The 15,789-nt window shown below is 34.4% G+C and overlaps 8 protein-coding genes across 8 annotated transcripts; 5 read left to right on the top strand and 3 right to left on the bottom strand.

The window, feature by feature from the left end:
- Positions 1-99: 99 nt before the first annotated feature.
- LOC6639458 (endocuticle structural protein SgAbd-6) lies at positions 100-1,020 on the bottom strand. Its single transcript, XM_002061903.2, has 2 exons — positions 875-1,020; positions 100-293 (listed from the first exon to the last, which is right to left on the bottom strand). The coding sequence occupies exons 1-2, from the start codon at positions 1,018-1,020 to the stop codon at positions 104-106; spliced, it is 336 nt and encodes a 111-aa protein (XP_002061939.1). The 3' UTR covers positions 100-103.
- Positions 1,021-4,472: 3,452 nt separating this feature from the next.
- LOC6639445 (flexible cuticle protein 12) lies at positions 4,473-4,832 on the bottom strand. Its single transcript, XM_002061904.3, has 2 exons — positions 4,774-4,832; positions 4,473-4,683 (listed from the first exon to the last, which is right to left on the bottom strand). The coding sequence occupies exons 1-2, from the start codon at positions 4,830-4,832 to the stop codon at positions 4,473-4,475; spliced, it is 270 nt and encodes an 89-aa protein (XP_002061940.3).
- A 1,529-nt stretch (positions 4,833-6,361) lies between these two features.
- Positions 6,362-6,984, top strand: LOC6639446 (larval cuticle protein 65Ag1). Its single transcript, XM_023180249.2, has 2 exons — positions 6,362-6,513; positions 6,667-6,984. The coding sequence occupies exons 1-2, from the start codon at positions 6,362-6,364 to the stop codon at positions 6,860-6,862; spliced, it is 348 nt and encodes a 115-aa protein (XP_023036017.1). The 3' UTR covers positions 6,863-6,984.
- A 229-nt stretch (positions 6,985-7,213) lies between these two features.
- Positions 7,214-7,587, top strand: LOC6639447 (larval cuticle protein 65Ag1). The gene is made up of 2 exons (XM_002061906.1): positions 7,214-7,329; positions 7,398-7,587. The coding sequence occupies exons 1-2, from the start codon at positions 7,214-7,216 to the stop codon at positions 7,585-7,587; spliced, it is 306 nt and encodes a 101-aa protein (XP_002061942.1).
- A 2,408-nt stretch (positions 7,588-9,995) lies between these two features.
- Positions 9,996-10,464, top strand: LOC6639448 (larval cuticle protein 65Ag1). The gene is made up of 2 exons (XM_002061907.4): positions 9,996-10,173; positions 10,251-10,464. Exons 1-2 carry the CDS (start codon positions 10,049-10,051, stop codon positions 10,450-10,452), a joined length of 327 nt encoding a protein of 108 aa, XP_002061943.1. The 5' UTR covers positions 9,996-10,048; the 3' UTR covers positions 10,453-10,464.
- Positions 10,465-10,830: 366 nt separating this feature from the next.
- LOC6639449 (larval cuticle protein 65Ab1) lies at positions 10,831-11,176 on the top strand. The gene has a single exon (XM_002061908.2). It carries the CDS (start codon positions 10,845-10,847, stop codon positions 11,148-11,150), a length of 306 nt encoding a protein of 101 aa, XP_002061944.1. The 5' UTR covers positions 10,831-10,844; the 3' UTR covers positions 11,151-11,176.
- A 1,370-nt stretch (positions 11,177-12,546) lies between these two features.
- LOC6639459 (larval cuticle protein 65Ab1) lies at positions 12,547-12,889 on the top strand. The gene has a single exon (XM_002061909.2). The coding sequence runs from the start codon at positions 12,561-12,563 to the stop codon at positions 12,867-12,869; it is 309 nt and encodes a 102-aa protein (XP_002061945.1). The 5' UTR covers positions 12,547-12,560; the 3' UTR covers positions 12,870-12,889.
- Positions 12,890-13,875: 986 nt separating this feature from the next.
- On the bottom strand, positions 13,876-14,270 carry LOC6639460 (larval cuticle protein 65Ag1). The gene is made up of 2 exons (XM_002061910.1): positions 14,146-14,270; positions 13,876-14,068 (listed from the first exon to the last, which is right to left on the bottom strand). The coding sequence occupies exons 1-2, from the start codon at positions 14,268-14,270 to the stop codon at positions 13,876-13,878; spliced, it is 318 nt and encodes a 105-aa protein (XP_002061946.1).
- Positions 14,271-15,789: the final 1,519 nt, after the last annotated feature.

Raw genomic sequence — 15,789 nt, 5'->3', positions numbered from 1 at the left:
ACAGAAAAAAGATTGAAAAAAAAAAGAAGTAAAAAATACTGTTTAAATTAAGCTAAAATTGGCTGAGCCGTTGGTTTTTTTTATTTTCTGTCTTGCCTCCCCTTCAGTTATGTGGCAAATGGTCACCCTGTGGCTGGAAACCATTCTCATCGGCTATATAATGAAGTGTGTAGGTCTGGCCATCAGGTGCCACCCAACTAACCGAGCCACGTACACTTAAAGCCTCCTGTTCGGTGCCAGCATTCTTAAGTTCGGCCTGCTCTTGGCGTGTAATTCCATCACTTGTCTCGTAACTGCAAATGAGAATGAAGAATTTGTTTCAGAATGTGATATAGTTGAAATTGGTAGGGAACTTGGTCTATTAGGAACTTTGGCCTTACCCGCAGACTAAAAACTTGCCAGTTTTAGATCACAACTATGTCTAAGAATCAATTAATCCTTCTACCAAAGGTTAACTCAAATAAAAATTGTAAAAAACGGTTCTTTTACGTCACAACGATGTAGAAATATTTCAATTTCAATTCATCTTTTTGACTGTGTAACAAGAATTTATACATGACTATGACTAACAGTAAGTGAGAATCTTTTAGAAATAGTGGCAAGAGCCAATTTCTCAGGACTAGCAGTGGACTATATCCTTTGACCACTGCAAGGCGTAGAGTAATCAATACAGCAATTCAAATTGATAGCAATTGAGTGCCAGGAAACAGATGTTACAAGGATTAGACCTTTCCAAGTGAATGCGAACAAGTTTGAAGCAATTCCTATGCCAAGATCTTTAAGGATCAGTTAAATGACTGAATAATTTAAGGTATTGGATGGTGAAACTAGTATCCTTTGATTGCAGGGGTAATGCGAGGGTTTGTTTACTTACCCAAAATTGTAGCCATCGGTTCCAATGTTATCGTTATCGTAACGCAGAATTGTAGCGTGTTGTGAATCATCCAAAGGAGCCGCCAGGCTGGAGGACACCAAAACAAAGGCACACAAGGCCAAAGCGAACACGTTGAAGGACTGCATATTTAACAGGTTAATGTATTGGAAGTGAGGGCAGGCTGGCAAATCCTTAGATAATCCTTGATTTTCGATTTGATTATTGAGGCACGCTCCGCTTGTGCTTGCAATTACGCTCGAATGAATTATGTGACGCTATCTAATGAGTCTTGGACTATTTATAACTGGCCGAGACAGACCGAAATCGGGCCTTCCAAAACGACTCATACAGAAAACCCACAATACAAAAAAAAAAAAAAGTACACACAAAAAACACACAAAAATACCATAACAAACACCTCAAATGTTCACATAATTATGTAGCCATATAATTGAAGGCATCTTTTTAGCTGGCGATGAATATAAGTGAATGAGTAAATGAGTGTTCGTTTGGAGTATATGTGTGTGTGTGTGTGCGAGTGTGTTTTTTATTTGTTCATGAGTGTCTTAAGCTTTTAATTGAACAAGCCCACAAAAAATTCAAAAAAACACCTAAGAAAAGGAAAAACCATTAAGCGTTACTCTTGAGATCAGCTCAATCTTCAATTGGCCTACGCCACGGGAGCTAAAAACTTCAACTCGATCATCATGATAACGATCAGCATCATTATGATGTCGGTGATGATGATCATGATGAGGCAAGTGATAATGAAATTTGAAATGTTTGCCTGAGCTTACAAACAAATATTTGGCCAATGCGCGTGTATAACTAAGTGTAGATGTATATGTACATACATATATATGTATATGGGTATATATGGCAATAGGTCAATGGCTAACCAACGTTTGAATTAAAATTTGAAATGGTTTTCTGTTTACCCATCTTTGCACTTATCAACAAATTATTGTGTAAAGCAAATTAAAACAAATACATATACCAATACATACATACATACATTATAAGTATAGGTACATTTAAGCCAACTAGCAGCAGCAATTGGTAGTAAGGAAGTAATGATTATCTTAAATTGTTTGCCAAAGTGGCAACAGGAAATAAACAATAAACAAAAAAGCGCAAAATAACCAAAAAAAAAAAGACACAAACTAATAAGAATAACAATAATGCTCAAGTACTTAATCTTGAGAAATCAGTTAAGGCAACCACGTAACATTTTTTTTAATTTAACTTTTCAATGAAAATGTATAAAATATTTAAAAATGTTCTTGATGTAATTTGTATGTATTTAAAAAGGAAAATTTATAATTTTGGCCCTCTATATTAGTTTTATAAGAGAATATGTATGTGTATGTGTATGTAACTAGGTATCTGTCTATCTCACATATGTATCTATTCCATATTTTATACATATTCGTATGTATATATACAAATCTGTATAACGATCTATATAAATCTATAAATCTTTACGATCTATCTGCACCTTTGTCCAACTAACTAGTCTGATAGATAATTATCTAGTTGGACAAAGGTGTAAGTAATTACTTAAGTACATAAATATTAAACTATGTATCTATCAACCAACTACACAACTAATTACTTGCATACTTTAAGGAGCAAAGCTCCCCCAATTCATACCTTTGATTCGCCCATGTTACTTTTTTAACTTTAAACTCTTCTTATCTATTATATTTGAAATTATCCAAAATTAAAGACTGATATAATAAACTAAAAGATGTTAACTGACTAGAGAGAGAAGAGAGCCTTTTCTTTAAACTTGGCAAACTGGATGTTGTTGACCTTTAATGAAACAAATAATTTCATCTTGTCTAGGTCTAGATTGGGTAAACAAAATTAAATACTAGCCAGACTTTTATTAGAGTCTAATTAAAGTGTATCTTAAAGTGCCATAAACAATGATTTCGATGGAAGAAGTGTGAAAAGGGCAAATAAATATGTTAATGTGTGTGCGTAAGTTTCTGCGTGGACAATGGAAAATTTCAAACAGTTTCTAATATATGTATACGATCTCGAAAAATCTACTTGCCATATTTAGGCAAACAAATCAAAAAATTATGAAGCTTAGATGGTAAATGGGATACGATCGATGTGATCTTATCTACAAGATGTTAACACATATAATTCATCTCTTACGTAGAAACTAAAACTGGGCGTTTTAACCTCCAAAATAAAAAAAGAAACAAAAATCAAAAAAAAAGAAAAAAATATTATAGCCACGTTGAAAACCTCAAGCTGCTTGCATTTGCTGTTTTTTTTTTCTTTTTCTGATTCAGAGTGAAGATGCTACACGAGATACAAGATTGAACGGTCTGTGTGTGTTGGTTGGTTAGTTGGTTGATGACCTTAGTCAATAAAATGAAATAAAATAAAAAAAAAAAAAAAAATGAGAGAGAAATACAAACATGAGATACAATTTTTTACCAGTCAAACAGTTGGCTTCAAATTGCTGCCCTACAATCTAGAGTTATTGTTAAAGGGCGCCAAGACAATCAATCATTTTTGGAAAAAGCAAAATGTTTATGCTGCTGCAGATGCTGGGAGTGAAGTAACCCAAGTGTGGGATCCAATTATTTTGCATTTACCATTTGATAAATGACTGAAAGATCATCATGAAGTTGACTTTGACGATGACGATGACGACGAAGGCGAAGGCGATGATGAACATACATGTATGTGTATGTTTGTATATCCATTCGTTTGCTAATTGTTAAACAAAAGACTTTTTGTATAGTTTTGCTTGCCCTTTTTGTTCAAGTTCTCACTTTCATTACTGTTTTATTTTTTCCCCCTTATTTTTTTTTTTTTGGTTTTTTGGCAATTATTGAACCGGTTGGTTTTTTTTTTTTGGTCATCTCCATCAAACTGGTTTGTTTCTTTTGAGAGGCATATGTATATGCTAATTTCTTTTTAAATACCCTTGTACCCAAATGGGTATTATTCATTTGATCTAGAATTCATTAGGCAAGAAGATGTGCACAGAATAGACAGCATTTCTTATAAATTTTAAACTAAAATCTGAAATCTTTGAAATCTATTGATCTAAAAATCGTTTATACTCATAGTCATTGTCTAGGGTTTGTATCCTATATAAATATGGGATATGTTTAGAAAAATTTCACTAAATTTGAAAGAAAATCGGTTATATAGATGGATACATGAGATAATAGTTGGAAGAAGTTTTGCATGTACCAACTCTGATAAATTCTAAAATCAACCCATCCAAAATTCACCGAAATTTTTCGTCATATATTTACCTTGCCAATTATACGTCTGATATCTATTTTATATAGACTCTGATATCTCAGTCCCGATTTTTGTTTCGAATTTGTTTTAAACACATATTTTTCCGAAAGGGTATTAACAAGGCGACACGGCCCTAGTTTTAATTGGCCTCCAGATATCGTTTTTTAAGTTTAGAATACATTTTCGTTTTCGTTGGTCTTAAAACACAAATTTTAATTTCTATTTCAATATACACACAACAACAAAAACCAAAAAAAAAAAACCAAAAAAAAAACAAACAGAACAACTTAATACGATCACGTGATCAGTGCTCTTTGGATCAGTGATCAATTCGAGCAGTTTCCAATTGCGGTAAATGTTCACCTTGTGGCTGAAAGCCATTCTCATCGGCCAAATAATTGAGCTTATAATGTATACCATCTGGTCCAATCCAATTGACACTACCCTGTACTTCTAAGGCCTCCATTGGTGTGCCCGCATGCCTTAACATGGCCGATTCCTGTCTAGAAATCCCATCGCTTGTCTCGAAACTAAACAATTCAATGAATAACAAAAATTGTCCAATTAATATCCTTAATTGACATAAAATATGATTAATTAGATTTTTGCGACATACTTACGAGAAGGCATAACCTTCGCTATCCATATTCTCATTTGTATACTTCAATATCTGAGCCATATTCAAATTGACTGCCAAAGCGGTGGTGGTTGTCAGATAGAAGCAGAAGCAGCAGCATATCGTTAGAGACCAAATGAACATTGATTGAATCATCTACTTAAACTAAGCTGCCACTGTCTCTGGGTACAGGGTTTCAATTCGCAACTCGTCTGCGACTAACTCAGATTGCGCAAAAAATCTTTATAATATAACAAATGCAGGTCTCCAATTAACAGTCTGTGTAATAAACAAAAATTTCGAATGCGAATGCGAATCGAAAAACATACACACACACACACAAACACGCACATCCGAAATGAAATTGAAAGCATCGAGCAACCACAAAAAAAAACCAAAAAAAAAAACTCCAAATATTTCGATGCGACCATAAAACAGAAATGCGAGAAAAAATATACACAAAAGCGAAAGATGTTTGCCAAAAAGTTCAAATGGTGTTTGCTTTGAGATGTTAAGTCCATTCAAATGATTATATAAGTAAGCTAAATTGGTTCCACAAATTGGCATTAATATGAGAAAACCTATGAATATACATAAATACATACTTAGCCGAATACAAATCCTTTTATCCTTTTAAATCTAGACGATTGGGATACTTCAAAATGCATTTTAATCAATAAAAAAAACTACACTCAGCTGCTTTTAAGCCCTTCGAAAGACATTTATTGTAATTTATTTGTAACTTGATCTTGATTTGACTTAAATATATGTATATAATTTCTTTAGTTTTATTATAATCCATGACACACAAATTTTCCAATATTACTTCTACTCATTGGAGTTACTTTATAAAATGTCGTTTCTTGATGCATATGAAATTACCATAAACGAATCCTCATACTTTTCTGGGAAACAATACCTTGAGAATTCCTTGCCGTCTTCCTTCTCTTTTGGAGAGTCTTAAAGAAATATAATGTAGGGGAAAGAAAGTTGGCAAGAGAGTTAAACCGATGACTAGTTAAGTTTTTGAAATTTGGAAAACTTCTTGACACATTTCACTTGAACTTGACCTACTTTAATATATATGGTAAAATAACTGTAAATCTATATGATATTAATAGGTACAAGTGACCCAATTCCAGCAATTATTCAAATAAACGCTAACTCATGACAATTTGGTTATGGTTTTTGTAGTTGTTGTTTTTAAAAACAATTGAAAAGTGTCTGGCTTGACTTGTCTTGAATTGACTCTGGGCAATCAATCAATTGCTAAAAGAGAAAAATAATCACAATCGACTTAACTTGGTTAAGTAAGTGGCAGCAACAGCAACAGCAGCAGCAGCCGCACCAGCTAAAAAAGAAGAAGCAAACTGGTTTTTTGGGTCAAAAGTAAATTGTCTTTTTTTTTTTAGTTTTGTTTTCTTTACAGGAGCAAACAGGTAAATTACAGGTAAGTTTCCAGGTAAGTTTTTTGGTGTTTTTTTTTTGTTTTTTGGTTTTTGTACTTACCCAGAGGTAAGTTGGTCAAGTATAAATTGGCCATTGCAATGGCTTATGGCAAGCATTAACAATTGCGTGTTCCTTGACCAAACATGAAGTCCAATCTTAACTCCTGGTCCTGCTCTTGCCTGGTGGTGTTCGTGTTGGTGTCGATCATGATGCTAGCCCAAGCTGCTCCTCCACAGGAGACGGCTCAGGTGCTGCGTTTCGATTCGGATGTGCAGCCCGAGGGCTACAAATACAGGTAAATACAGATGCTGTGATGATCAAACTTAAAACTGCGTTTGAAATTTGTGTCAAGGCCATTTTACTTATTGTTGTTATTGGTTATTTTGTTTTTTTTGTTGTTTTTTTTTTAACTTCTCTCTATTTTTTTGGTATTTCCTCTGTCTTGCAGCGTGGAGACAAGCGATGGCAAATCACATCAGGAGGAGGGCCAATTGAAGGACGTCGGCACCGAACACGAAGCAATTGTCGTCCGTGGCTCCTATTCCTATGTGGGCGATGATGGTCAAACCTACACCATCAACTACACTGCAGATGAGAATGGCTTCCAGCCAGAGGGTTCGCATCTGCCCAAAGCAGTTCAATAAAAAACGAAACTGAATGCAAAAAAAAACACAACAAACACACACACAAAATGTTGTAAATGTTACCTAGGTTTAAGTCAACGTCACTATCAAGCAAATAAATAACAAAATAAAAGACAAACACAAAAAAGAAAGACCCAAATAAAACTTGCTCTATTAACTTATAAATGAGAAAAAAAAAAAGAAAAAACGCAACATTGGCGAGGGCAACTAATTTACTTAATTTATTCCAAATCATTTGACCATATAAAAGACCAAGCCATTTGGTTGAAATGTCACACACATCAGTTGCACTTTGCCTCAAAAACATCTCTAGCTAAAAAGGAGTTAAACCTAATAACCAAATACCTCATCATGAAATTCATCATTGTTTTTGTTGCCCTCTTCGCTTTTGCTCTGGCTGCACCCAACAGAAATGCAGAGACTCTGCGTTATGACGCCGACGTTGAGCCTTTGACCTACCAATATAGGTAAGTTTATTACCTTAATCAAGGATATAAATTTAATAATAATAATCTTCCTTTGTCGGTATATTTAGAGTGGAAACAAGCAACGGCATAAAAACTGAAGAACAGGGACATGTTGAAGACATTGGAAGCGAAGATGAGGCTAGTGTGGTCCGCGGCTCCTACTCCTATGTTGGTGACGATGGTATTACCTATGCCGTCAATTACATTGCCGATAAGAACGGTTTCCAGCCCCAGGGTGCTCATATTCCTGTTGCCTAAATAAATATATAATTACTTTCTAAACCAAAAAACAAAAACAGTTTTACTCAATTGCGAAATCAAAATGATCTGAATGTAAAGTTGGAAAACAATCTAAAACAGTTAAAGATTCGTTAAAATCCATATTGAAAACTGCAGAATTTTTTCGGCAACCATTTCATAAAATTTGAGATACATGCCTAATACAAATTGATTATTTGCACAATTTATTAAGCTAGACAAGTCAATGAAAAGTGTGTCAAACTTGCCATCAAACCATACAAACCGATATATTTGTGTTGGGCAAATAAAAGACCAATTCGTATAAATATTTTCAAACTTTCAACAGAAATTTTACAATTTAGATATTGTTATATAAGTTAGCAGAAGCGTCTTTCCATGAAACGCCACCTCCTACAGAACAAGTGGAACCATGTGGTGCACCGCGACCAACCATGATGAAGCAAGACGTAAATGGAGCTCAATACCAGAAACCGCAAAATTAACTCCGTGTAGTATACCCGCCCTCATTAAAAGTCACGTTGACAGCAGTCTCATTCCATAACCTTAAGGACATTGCGACCAGTTTCGATTCACACTATCCACTTGTTCCATTATTGGCTTTCTATACCTGCAGCAAGCACTTTAACGTTTGACCCCATACTAACTTCCTATCACATAGCATAAGCAGTTTCCTGTCCACATTTGTAACCAACCCAAGTTCGGCCACAGTACGATCAATAAGTATTGATCGGCCCCCGATCTCCGGAGGGAATACAGGCTTAGTCTTAGTATGGCCTCAAAACCAGAAATACAATCAAGGGATTAATAAACGAATTATAATGTTAAATTTAAACTTCTGTGTAATTAATTTCATGGTAAACTAGTGTGTCCGAAGGATCATGGTAAGACCACAGCCCGAGAAGACTCGTAACTGGCGTCCGAGCAGGGACAAGACCCGTAACTTATATGATTCAAAACTTTTTTCTTATGAAAACCAATTTGCTAGAGTCGCACTAATACCTCGAATGGTATATAAACTCATTTTGTCGTATTAATTGAGAATATAAATCTGAATGAAATCAAATGACCAATTTTTGTTGGTTTTTCTGATGATAAATGTTTAGGCATCTGTCTAGATATTAATAGCAAACATTAAAATACTAACAAAATGGCTAGAGAAAATATAGTTTTTTTCCCAATTACGTGGGCAGATGTGGCCAAATGTAAAACAAACTTACTTTGAATACCATTAATTTGGTGGCTCTGGCTCTTAAAGTGTCTTCCAACTGATCATACAGACGGACATGGATAGACTCGGCTGTTGTTGCTGATCAATCGTAAGGACACTTTATGGGTTTGGAATTCGTTAGTTTCAGCATACCATTTCACCCTAAGAGTTCTTCAACATTTTCAGACCTAGCTGTAGTAGTACCAATAGCTTTAATGTCAATGGTGTACAATGGGCAAATTAAAAATAATACACCTTGATTGTTAATTCACTGATTTACAACCCGTTCAGTATGAATGGTTTCGTTTTCATGCCGGTATGTCGATGAACTACTCAGTACTCATTTGTATATCTACTGGCATACCATTTAGGGGCAAACAAAAGCTTATTTGTTCCATAAAACGATCGGGCACTCTTGGGTCTGAGGTCCGCTTTAGAGTCAATCCTTTTCCCCACGTGTGTCATGGAAATAATTGTTGTAATTGAGGTTTTCCAACACTAAGCCGTGTCATCTCTACAAGTAAAGGTTGCAGCAGTATATTTTAAGGCTTTTTGGTTAAGATTATAGTGCAAACAGTTGCGCAGATTTCAGGAGTTTAGTTGTAGCTCAAACAAGTTGGAAATCGTAATTATGAAATTTCTGTAAACTTTGTTTTTCCAGCACCCTTTACATAATAAAGCTCTGATTTTTTACTTAATAAACAATATCCGAATATAATCGTATATATCTCAGGTCTTTTAACAATGACATACCCATCCGTAGATTAAAATCAAAAATTTGTTAAATATTTTGTGTTTTTTCTTTATTTTGTGAATTGTCTACAATAAATTCGTTTGCTTTTTGATTGATTCACGAAAAATGCAAATGCGTTGTAGATGATAATGACAATGGTAATAATGCTGTTGCTGCTGATGATAATGATGATGTGGATAATGCCGATGATTATGATCATAAGGTATTTCCTATAAACGGCATTGATTTGTTTACCTTAGAAGTTTTTTGTTTTTGCTTTTGGTTTTTTTACGTCTTTTCTTCGCTTCTTCTTTTTATTTCAAGCCAATTTGTTAGCTTTAGCTCTTGGCGTGTAATTAGTCATTTTTATTTTTTGACTACAACATTTTCATCATAGTCAGTGCGACCACTCGACTATAAAAACGCCTGGACAATCACCAGAGACCAACACAAATCAAGCAAACGTGCACAAGTTCAAGTCGTTATCCAAAACATCAAATCCAAATCAATCCATCACCATGAAGTACACAATTGCCATCGTTTTCGCCTGTCTTTTGGCCGTCGTCTTGGCTGCTCCTGCTGACAATACTGCCGAGATTTTGCGTTTGGAATCGGATGTACAACCCGAAGGATATAAATTTGCGTGAGTTTTGATTACTGTTTACTGCCAACATTCCAAAACGCGTTATGAAAATATACGTTCGTTCGATTTGCATACAGTTTGGAAACTAGCGACGGCAAGACCCATCAGGAGGAAGGTCAATTGAAGGACATCGGTACCGAACACGAGGCAATTGTCGTCCGTGGCTCATACTCCTTTGTGGCCGATGATGGACAGACCTACACCGTCAACTATGTTGCTGATGAGAACGGTTTCCAACCTGAGGGTGCTCATTTGCCCAATGTGCCAATTGCCAACTAAAGAAAACAAAAATCAACGAAAACAAAACCAAACCAAGAGCTGTTCTATTTTTTTTTTAAGTTGATTATGAAATAAACGCGGCAAGAAAAACGTACATGCATATATTTAATTTCGATATGATTTTTTGGCACTTTTTGGCCAGTGTTTCGGTTCCAGTTTCACTTTCCAGTTAGACCGGAAGACTGACTGCATTATCTTGATATAATATTCAAACAAAACAAAAAAAAACAAAAAAACATCAAATGCATAAATATCTCAATGTGAAATTGATTTGCTTAAACCATTCATATGCTCTCAACTTTGACTTTTTCCATCTTTGGATTACTATATAAACGACGATCCACAATGCATTTGATCATCACAAAGTAGTGAGCTTCTCAAAGGAATACAACATGAAATTCGTTATCGTTCTCGTCGCCCTCTTCGCTCTGGCCAGCGCTCGTCCCGATGCTGAGGTCTTGAAGGATGTCCGTAATGTCGAGCCCGAAAGCTACAACTACGAGTCGGAGACCAGCAACGGCATCTCCCAACAAGAATCTGGACAGCTGAAGAATGTTGGCTCCGAACACGAAGCCATCGTTGTGCACGGTTCATACTCCTGGGTGGATGAGAAGACTGGCGAGAAATTCACCGTCACCTATGTTGCCGATGAGAATGGATTCCAGCCATCTGGAGCTCATTTGCCAGTTGCCCCCTAAGAATCTAAATCAGGAGCCAAACTCGATTTCGTCATCAACAAACAACAAAAAATGAACAAATTACTGAAAAGTTTTTTTTGAAACCTAAATAAATAGATTCTTAAAAGCACAAATATTGAGTTTATACGTACTTCCACATATTGATTGCGATGGGGATATACATAAATTAAGATTTTGCAGTGATTTAAATACCCAATATAGATACAAAGTCTACTCAGTCCACTAAGAGTGTTAATTTGAACTAAACTTTGGTAGTTCAATACTTACCTTACCGATATTACAAATATTTTATTTCTTTTTTTACCATATAAAGTTTTTCGTAAAAGAATCTTCATATTAGATAAATTTGGAACGATTCAAATTCGATTCTTCATCTAGATGCCAATAAATCTAAGTTAAATCTAACTCAAACTATCCATAGTTATTACAATTATAAATATTTGCTTATAATGCAGTAAACTAAAACCTCAAAATGAATAATTTCTTATCTAACACAATCTCGAGCCCCTAAAAGTATGCTATACTTATAGATTTCCAGAAGTTCGTAGGCTATATGTATCTGCTAGATCGTCTAGATTATCTGAATTGCCACTCTAAAACCCCTAAAAGTATGATCAAAGATTATTTTGAACAGATCAATTCTATGACATAAATGAAATTTAATCGAAATTGGCAAAAAAAAAACATGTTTTTACGTCTGATTATGCATATGCTTCTAAAGGGGATACAAAATCATATCATTCATGAATTATTATGTATATATATATATATATATATATATCTATATACAAATGTATAGATAGTAGATAGTACAAGCATATATGTATTTTTGATTTTCACAAAAAGTCGAACCAAATACTTTCTGTAAGTAGGTCCTTATCCTTTATATGCCTTTCTAAAGAGATCGAAACCGAACCGATCGTATGACTTTATATAAGTAGTTAACAGTTATATAGTAAATATTAATTTAGACTTCTTTGCAGAGTATACAATCTAATCTCTAGATTGTCTATTTGTACAGATTATGATATTTGAAATTTGCATTTCAGTTTTATTTGTTTTTTGCTGTTTCTGTGCGATTTCCTATGCTTATTGTGAACTAGTTAAGTTAACTGATGATGCACACAGTGGTGACTGACCCAACAGGTTTCGTTTGACAATAGTTCATTTTATTTAGTTTCATTTTTGAAGCACATTGTGTATGCAGTTAAGATATCAAATGAGATATTTTAGCATCCAGTTTGACCGGAATAAATGCAAATTATAGTTGCGTTTATAATATGAAATGAATTTCGTTTGCCAAAAATTAACTCACCTTTGACTTTTTTTTTTGATTTGCTCACTATATAAACGTCGATCCACAATGCATTTGATCATCACAAAGTATTGAGCTTCTCAAAGGAATACAACATGAAATTCGTTATCGTTCTCGTCGCCCTCTTCGCTCTGGCCAGCGCTCGTCCCGATGCTGAGGTCTTGAAGGATGTCCGTAATGTCGAGCCCGAAAGCTACAACTTCGAGTCAGAGACCAGCAACGGCATCTCCCAACAAGAAGAGGGAGTGCTGAAGAATGCTGGCACCGACCACGAAGCCATCGTTGTGCACGGTTCATACTCCTGGGTGGATGAGAAGACTGGCGAGAAATTCACCGTCACCTATGTTGCCGATGAGAATGGATTCCAGCCATCTGGAGCTCATTTGCCAGTTGCCCCCCAATAAACTCAACGCATGAAACAAGAAAAGAATAAGCAAAACCGAAATAAATGAATTTCATTAAAAAATCAATTTGATAAATGAATTTAATTATTATTAGGGAGTTTCAAATAGAAACGATTGCCAATAGTTTAAAAAAGCATTAAATGCAAGGATTTGAAATGCTTTTATAAATAAAAATGCTTTATAATATTTGGGTTATCCGAATAATTAATTAGGTGTAGAAAATTATTATTGCAGCGATTCAGTTAACTACTAATGTATTCCTTCTAGGACTCAAAATCATATGATTTCTGAAATAGCATATTTAAATTCCTTATGACTTATAAGAAGTTGATTTATTTAATTCAAATTAGTTGATTGTGGGTGAATTTTCGAGGTGGAACTGGAAAAGTGTGTCAAAATATGCATGCATATACACTTATATATACTTGTATGGTGTTAATGTTTAAATAGATATATTCTTTTCATGTATTTTTTGTATTTTAGCAAGGAATCGATTCATAAATAATGTTACCAAAGCTTTTAACTTAATGTAATACGCCAAACAGTTATTACTAACTGTGAATTTTTGCATAGATATTATAAACGTACATAAGTTTGAAGAATTTCTAGTTATTTCTAAAATATTTTCATCTGCACATGAATATAGAGTGTCTTCTAACTTCAACACAAACAAAATCAGTTTTCTCTACTATTAACTGATACAGTGAGTATCAGATAAATTCTGCATTTAAATAAATGAATTTATTGTTTAGTTTTAAAAAATTTCATGGAACTTTTGGTTGCGACAGCCGTAGAGAGTAAGGAGTAAACGGCTAGTAGGTTACTTAATCAGACTTGCATCAATAGATCCTTTATCCTTTTAATAAATGTTAGACCTTCTTAACGATATCCAACTACTTAACCAATAACCAAGTCCTTAACTATTAACCAACGATTAAAAGCAAATGCATATGTGTCTGTTTGTTTTTTATATCAAGGTAACTTTTTATTTTTTTGTTTCAACAAATTAAACAGCTTTAGGGAGATGTTCACCCTGGGGTTGGAAACCGTTCTCATCGGCAATATAGTTCACAGAGTAGGTCTTGCCATCATCGGCCACAAAGGAGTACGAGCCATGGACAACGATTGATTCGTGATCGGTGCCAACATTGATGGCTTTGCCGTCTTCGTCGGCCTTAATTCCATTGGATGTCTCGTAGCTGCAGGGAATAGAAAGAAAAAATAACGTATGAGATCAATTAATTAATCCTTTTCTGAAGTGTCCATTTGTCCGTACGCAGAGTTCCAAACTTCAGGTCCAACATCTGATTTATAGAGCAAAGTCTGGGCATCTCCATCAATATTGCCAGGAGCAGCGTAGGCCAGAGCGAACAGGGCAACGAAAACGATGACAAACTTCATTTTGATTTGATTGTGATTTGATTGCTTCAAACTGTATTTGAACTATAGTTTTTGCATTTGAACCGCAGCGTATTTATAGTCAGATTTGTCGTCAAAAAACTCACAAAACTAAAATATTTCAAATTTGCATAAAAACTGCAAACTAGTTTAATGTCCGGTCAAATGCAAAAAATTTGCTTATTTATTTAAATTTAAACTTGAACAAATTTTGGCATATGCAAACAATACCAAAAAAAGAAAAAAAACAACAACGTGCCTACATAAATTTGCTTATATATGTTGTTTCTATATACATACTTGTATATATGTATGTATGTGTATATAGGAAGATTGAAAGATAATCAACATTAGTTAGCATTTAGTTGACATTGTTAGCCAAAATATTATCAATTTACAAAATCGATAAGAAATCTTTCTATGACATTTAAACAAAATCCTAAATCTCTGACATTTAAAAATTATCTAATTTTATGAAAAACATCTAACAATATGCATATATGTACATAAGAAGAGGCCAATTTTACTTTCTTTTGCAATAACAATAAAACAAGTCCTCAATTTAATTTAAAGCTGTAAAATGACATCAAAGAAAGAATTTGGCCTTAGACGAAGAAGCAATACATCTTAAGATAGGACTATCTTTTACAGAGATATAATACAAATCGATCAAATCAATCAAACTCAAGATGATATCTTTATCTCAGTGACTAGATCCGCTTTGGCAAAATTTAAATAAACTAAAATTATTAAACAAAAGCACATTTATACTTGATGTTAGTATTTTATTTGTGTTGTCTCGGCTTCAGACAGCTTTTACAACGAATTTGAGGTATATAAATTGAGTCAATGTAATCGAGCAATCGGTGTTGATCGTCTGTCGAAAGAATGCAGACGCTTTAGCCTACGCTTGGAGGTGTTGACGGCCAAATCATTGGCTAAGGGATTCGGTGGGTAGGCCCAGGTCGTGGTGGAGAACTGCATTTCGCACATACCATTCTGCTCCTGTAATGGGACGAAGCGCTTTGTTCTGTATTTTACAGTAGATGTAGCTGCAGAGCCCCAAATAGAAAGGGCACATGTGAATGTTGGTACCACTATCGCCATCCAGCATCCAGTCCAGAATTTTGAGTTTTCTGGTACATTTGCTTATTGTTTTTTGAACATGTTTTTTCCAATTTAATCTTCTGTCTATCGTGACGCTGCTTTAGATCCCCAAATCTCATTTTATTGAGTTTTTTATTTGTTTATAGGAGTACTTGTTAAATGATTGTTAGATGATTACTTTTGATGTTTCACTTTATGTATGTGTTTGTTGGCCATCATCATATTGTTCTGCGAAGTCTGTCTGACTTGGATCGATTATCTCATTTGCTAATTAACACCAATTTGCATAATTATAATGTGTTAATAAGCATGACAAGCCCAAGTCATAAACACAAATAACTACATATGTATGTATGTACATAATAAATAAAATAAAACTATATCCATTTCGGCAAGACGAAAAAAAGTATATTAA

The sequence above is a fragment of the Drosophila willistoni genome (assembly GCF_018902025.1).
Source record: "Drosophila willistoni isolate 14030-0811.24 chromosome XR unlocalized genomic scaffold, UCI_dwil_1.1 Seg144, whole genome shotgun sequence".
In the NCBI taxonomy this organism is placed as follows: Eukaryota; Metazoa; Arthropoda; class Insecta; order Diptera; family Drosophilidae; genus Drosophila; species Drosophila willistoni.
This window is presented reverse-complemented; position numbering and strand designations above follow the sequence as displayed.

Bases quoted from the DNA above. Each gene is read 5' to 3' on its own strand.
- LOC6639459 (XM_002061909.2), top strand. From the start codon at position 12,561: ATGAAATTCGTTATCGTTCTCGTCGCCCTCTTCGCTCTGGCCAGCGCT.
- LOC6639447 (XM_002061906.1), top strand. From the start codon at position 7,214: ATGAAATTCATCATTGTTTTTGTTGCCCTCTTCGCTTTTGCTCTGGCT. The intron at 7,330-7,397 runs GTAAGTTTATTA...CGGTATATTTAG, and splicing joins CCTTTGACCTACCAATATAG to AGTGGAAACAAGCAACGGCA.
- LOC6639449 (XM_002061908.2), top strand. From the start codon at position 10,845: ATGAAATTCGTTATCGTTCTCGTCGCCCTCTTCGCTCTGGCCAGCGCT.
- LOC6639445 (XM_002061904.3), bottom strand. From the start codon at position 4,832: ATGGCTCAGATATTGAAGTATACAAATGAGAATATGGATAGCGAAGGT. The intron at 4,684-4,773 runs GTAAGTATGTCG...TGAATTGTTTAG, and splicing joins AGCGAAGGTTATGCCTTCTC to TTTCGAGACAAGCGATGGGA.
- LOC6639458 (XM_002061903.2), bottom strand. From the start codon at position 1,020: ATGCAGTCCTTCAACGTGTTCGCTTTGGCCTTGTGTGCCTTTGTTTTG. The intron at 294-874 runs GTAAGTAAACAA...TCTCATTTGCAG, and splicing joins ACCGATGGCTACAATTTTGG to TTACGAGACAAGTGATGGAA.
- LOC6639448 (XM_002061907.4), top strand. From the start codon at position 10,049: ATGAAGTACACAATTGCCATCGTTTTCGCCTGTCTTTTGGCCGTCGTC. The intron at 10,174-10,250 runs GTGAGTTTTGAT...ATTTGCATACAG, and splicing joins CCCGAAGGATATAAATTTGC to TTTGGAAACTAGCGACGGCA.
- LOC6639446 (XM_023180249.2), top strand. From the start codon at position 6,362: ATGAAGTCCAATCTTAACTCCTGGTCCTGCTCTTGCCTGGTGGTGTTC. The intron at 6,514-6,666 runs GTAAATACAGAT...TCTGTCTTGCAG, and splicing joins CCCGAGGGCTACAAATACAG to CGTGGAGACAAGCGATGGCA.
- LOC6639460 (XM_002061910.1), bottom strand. From the start codon at position 14,270: ATGAAGTTTGTCATCGTTTTCGTTGCCCTGTTCGCTCTGGCCTACGCT. The intron at 14,069-14,145 runs GTACGGACAAAT...TATTCCCTGCAG, and splicing joins CCTGAAGTTTGGAACTCTGC to CTACGAGACATCCAATGGAA.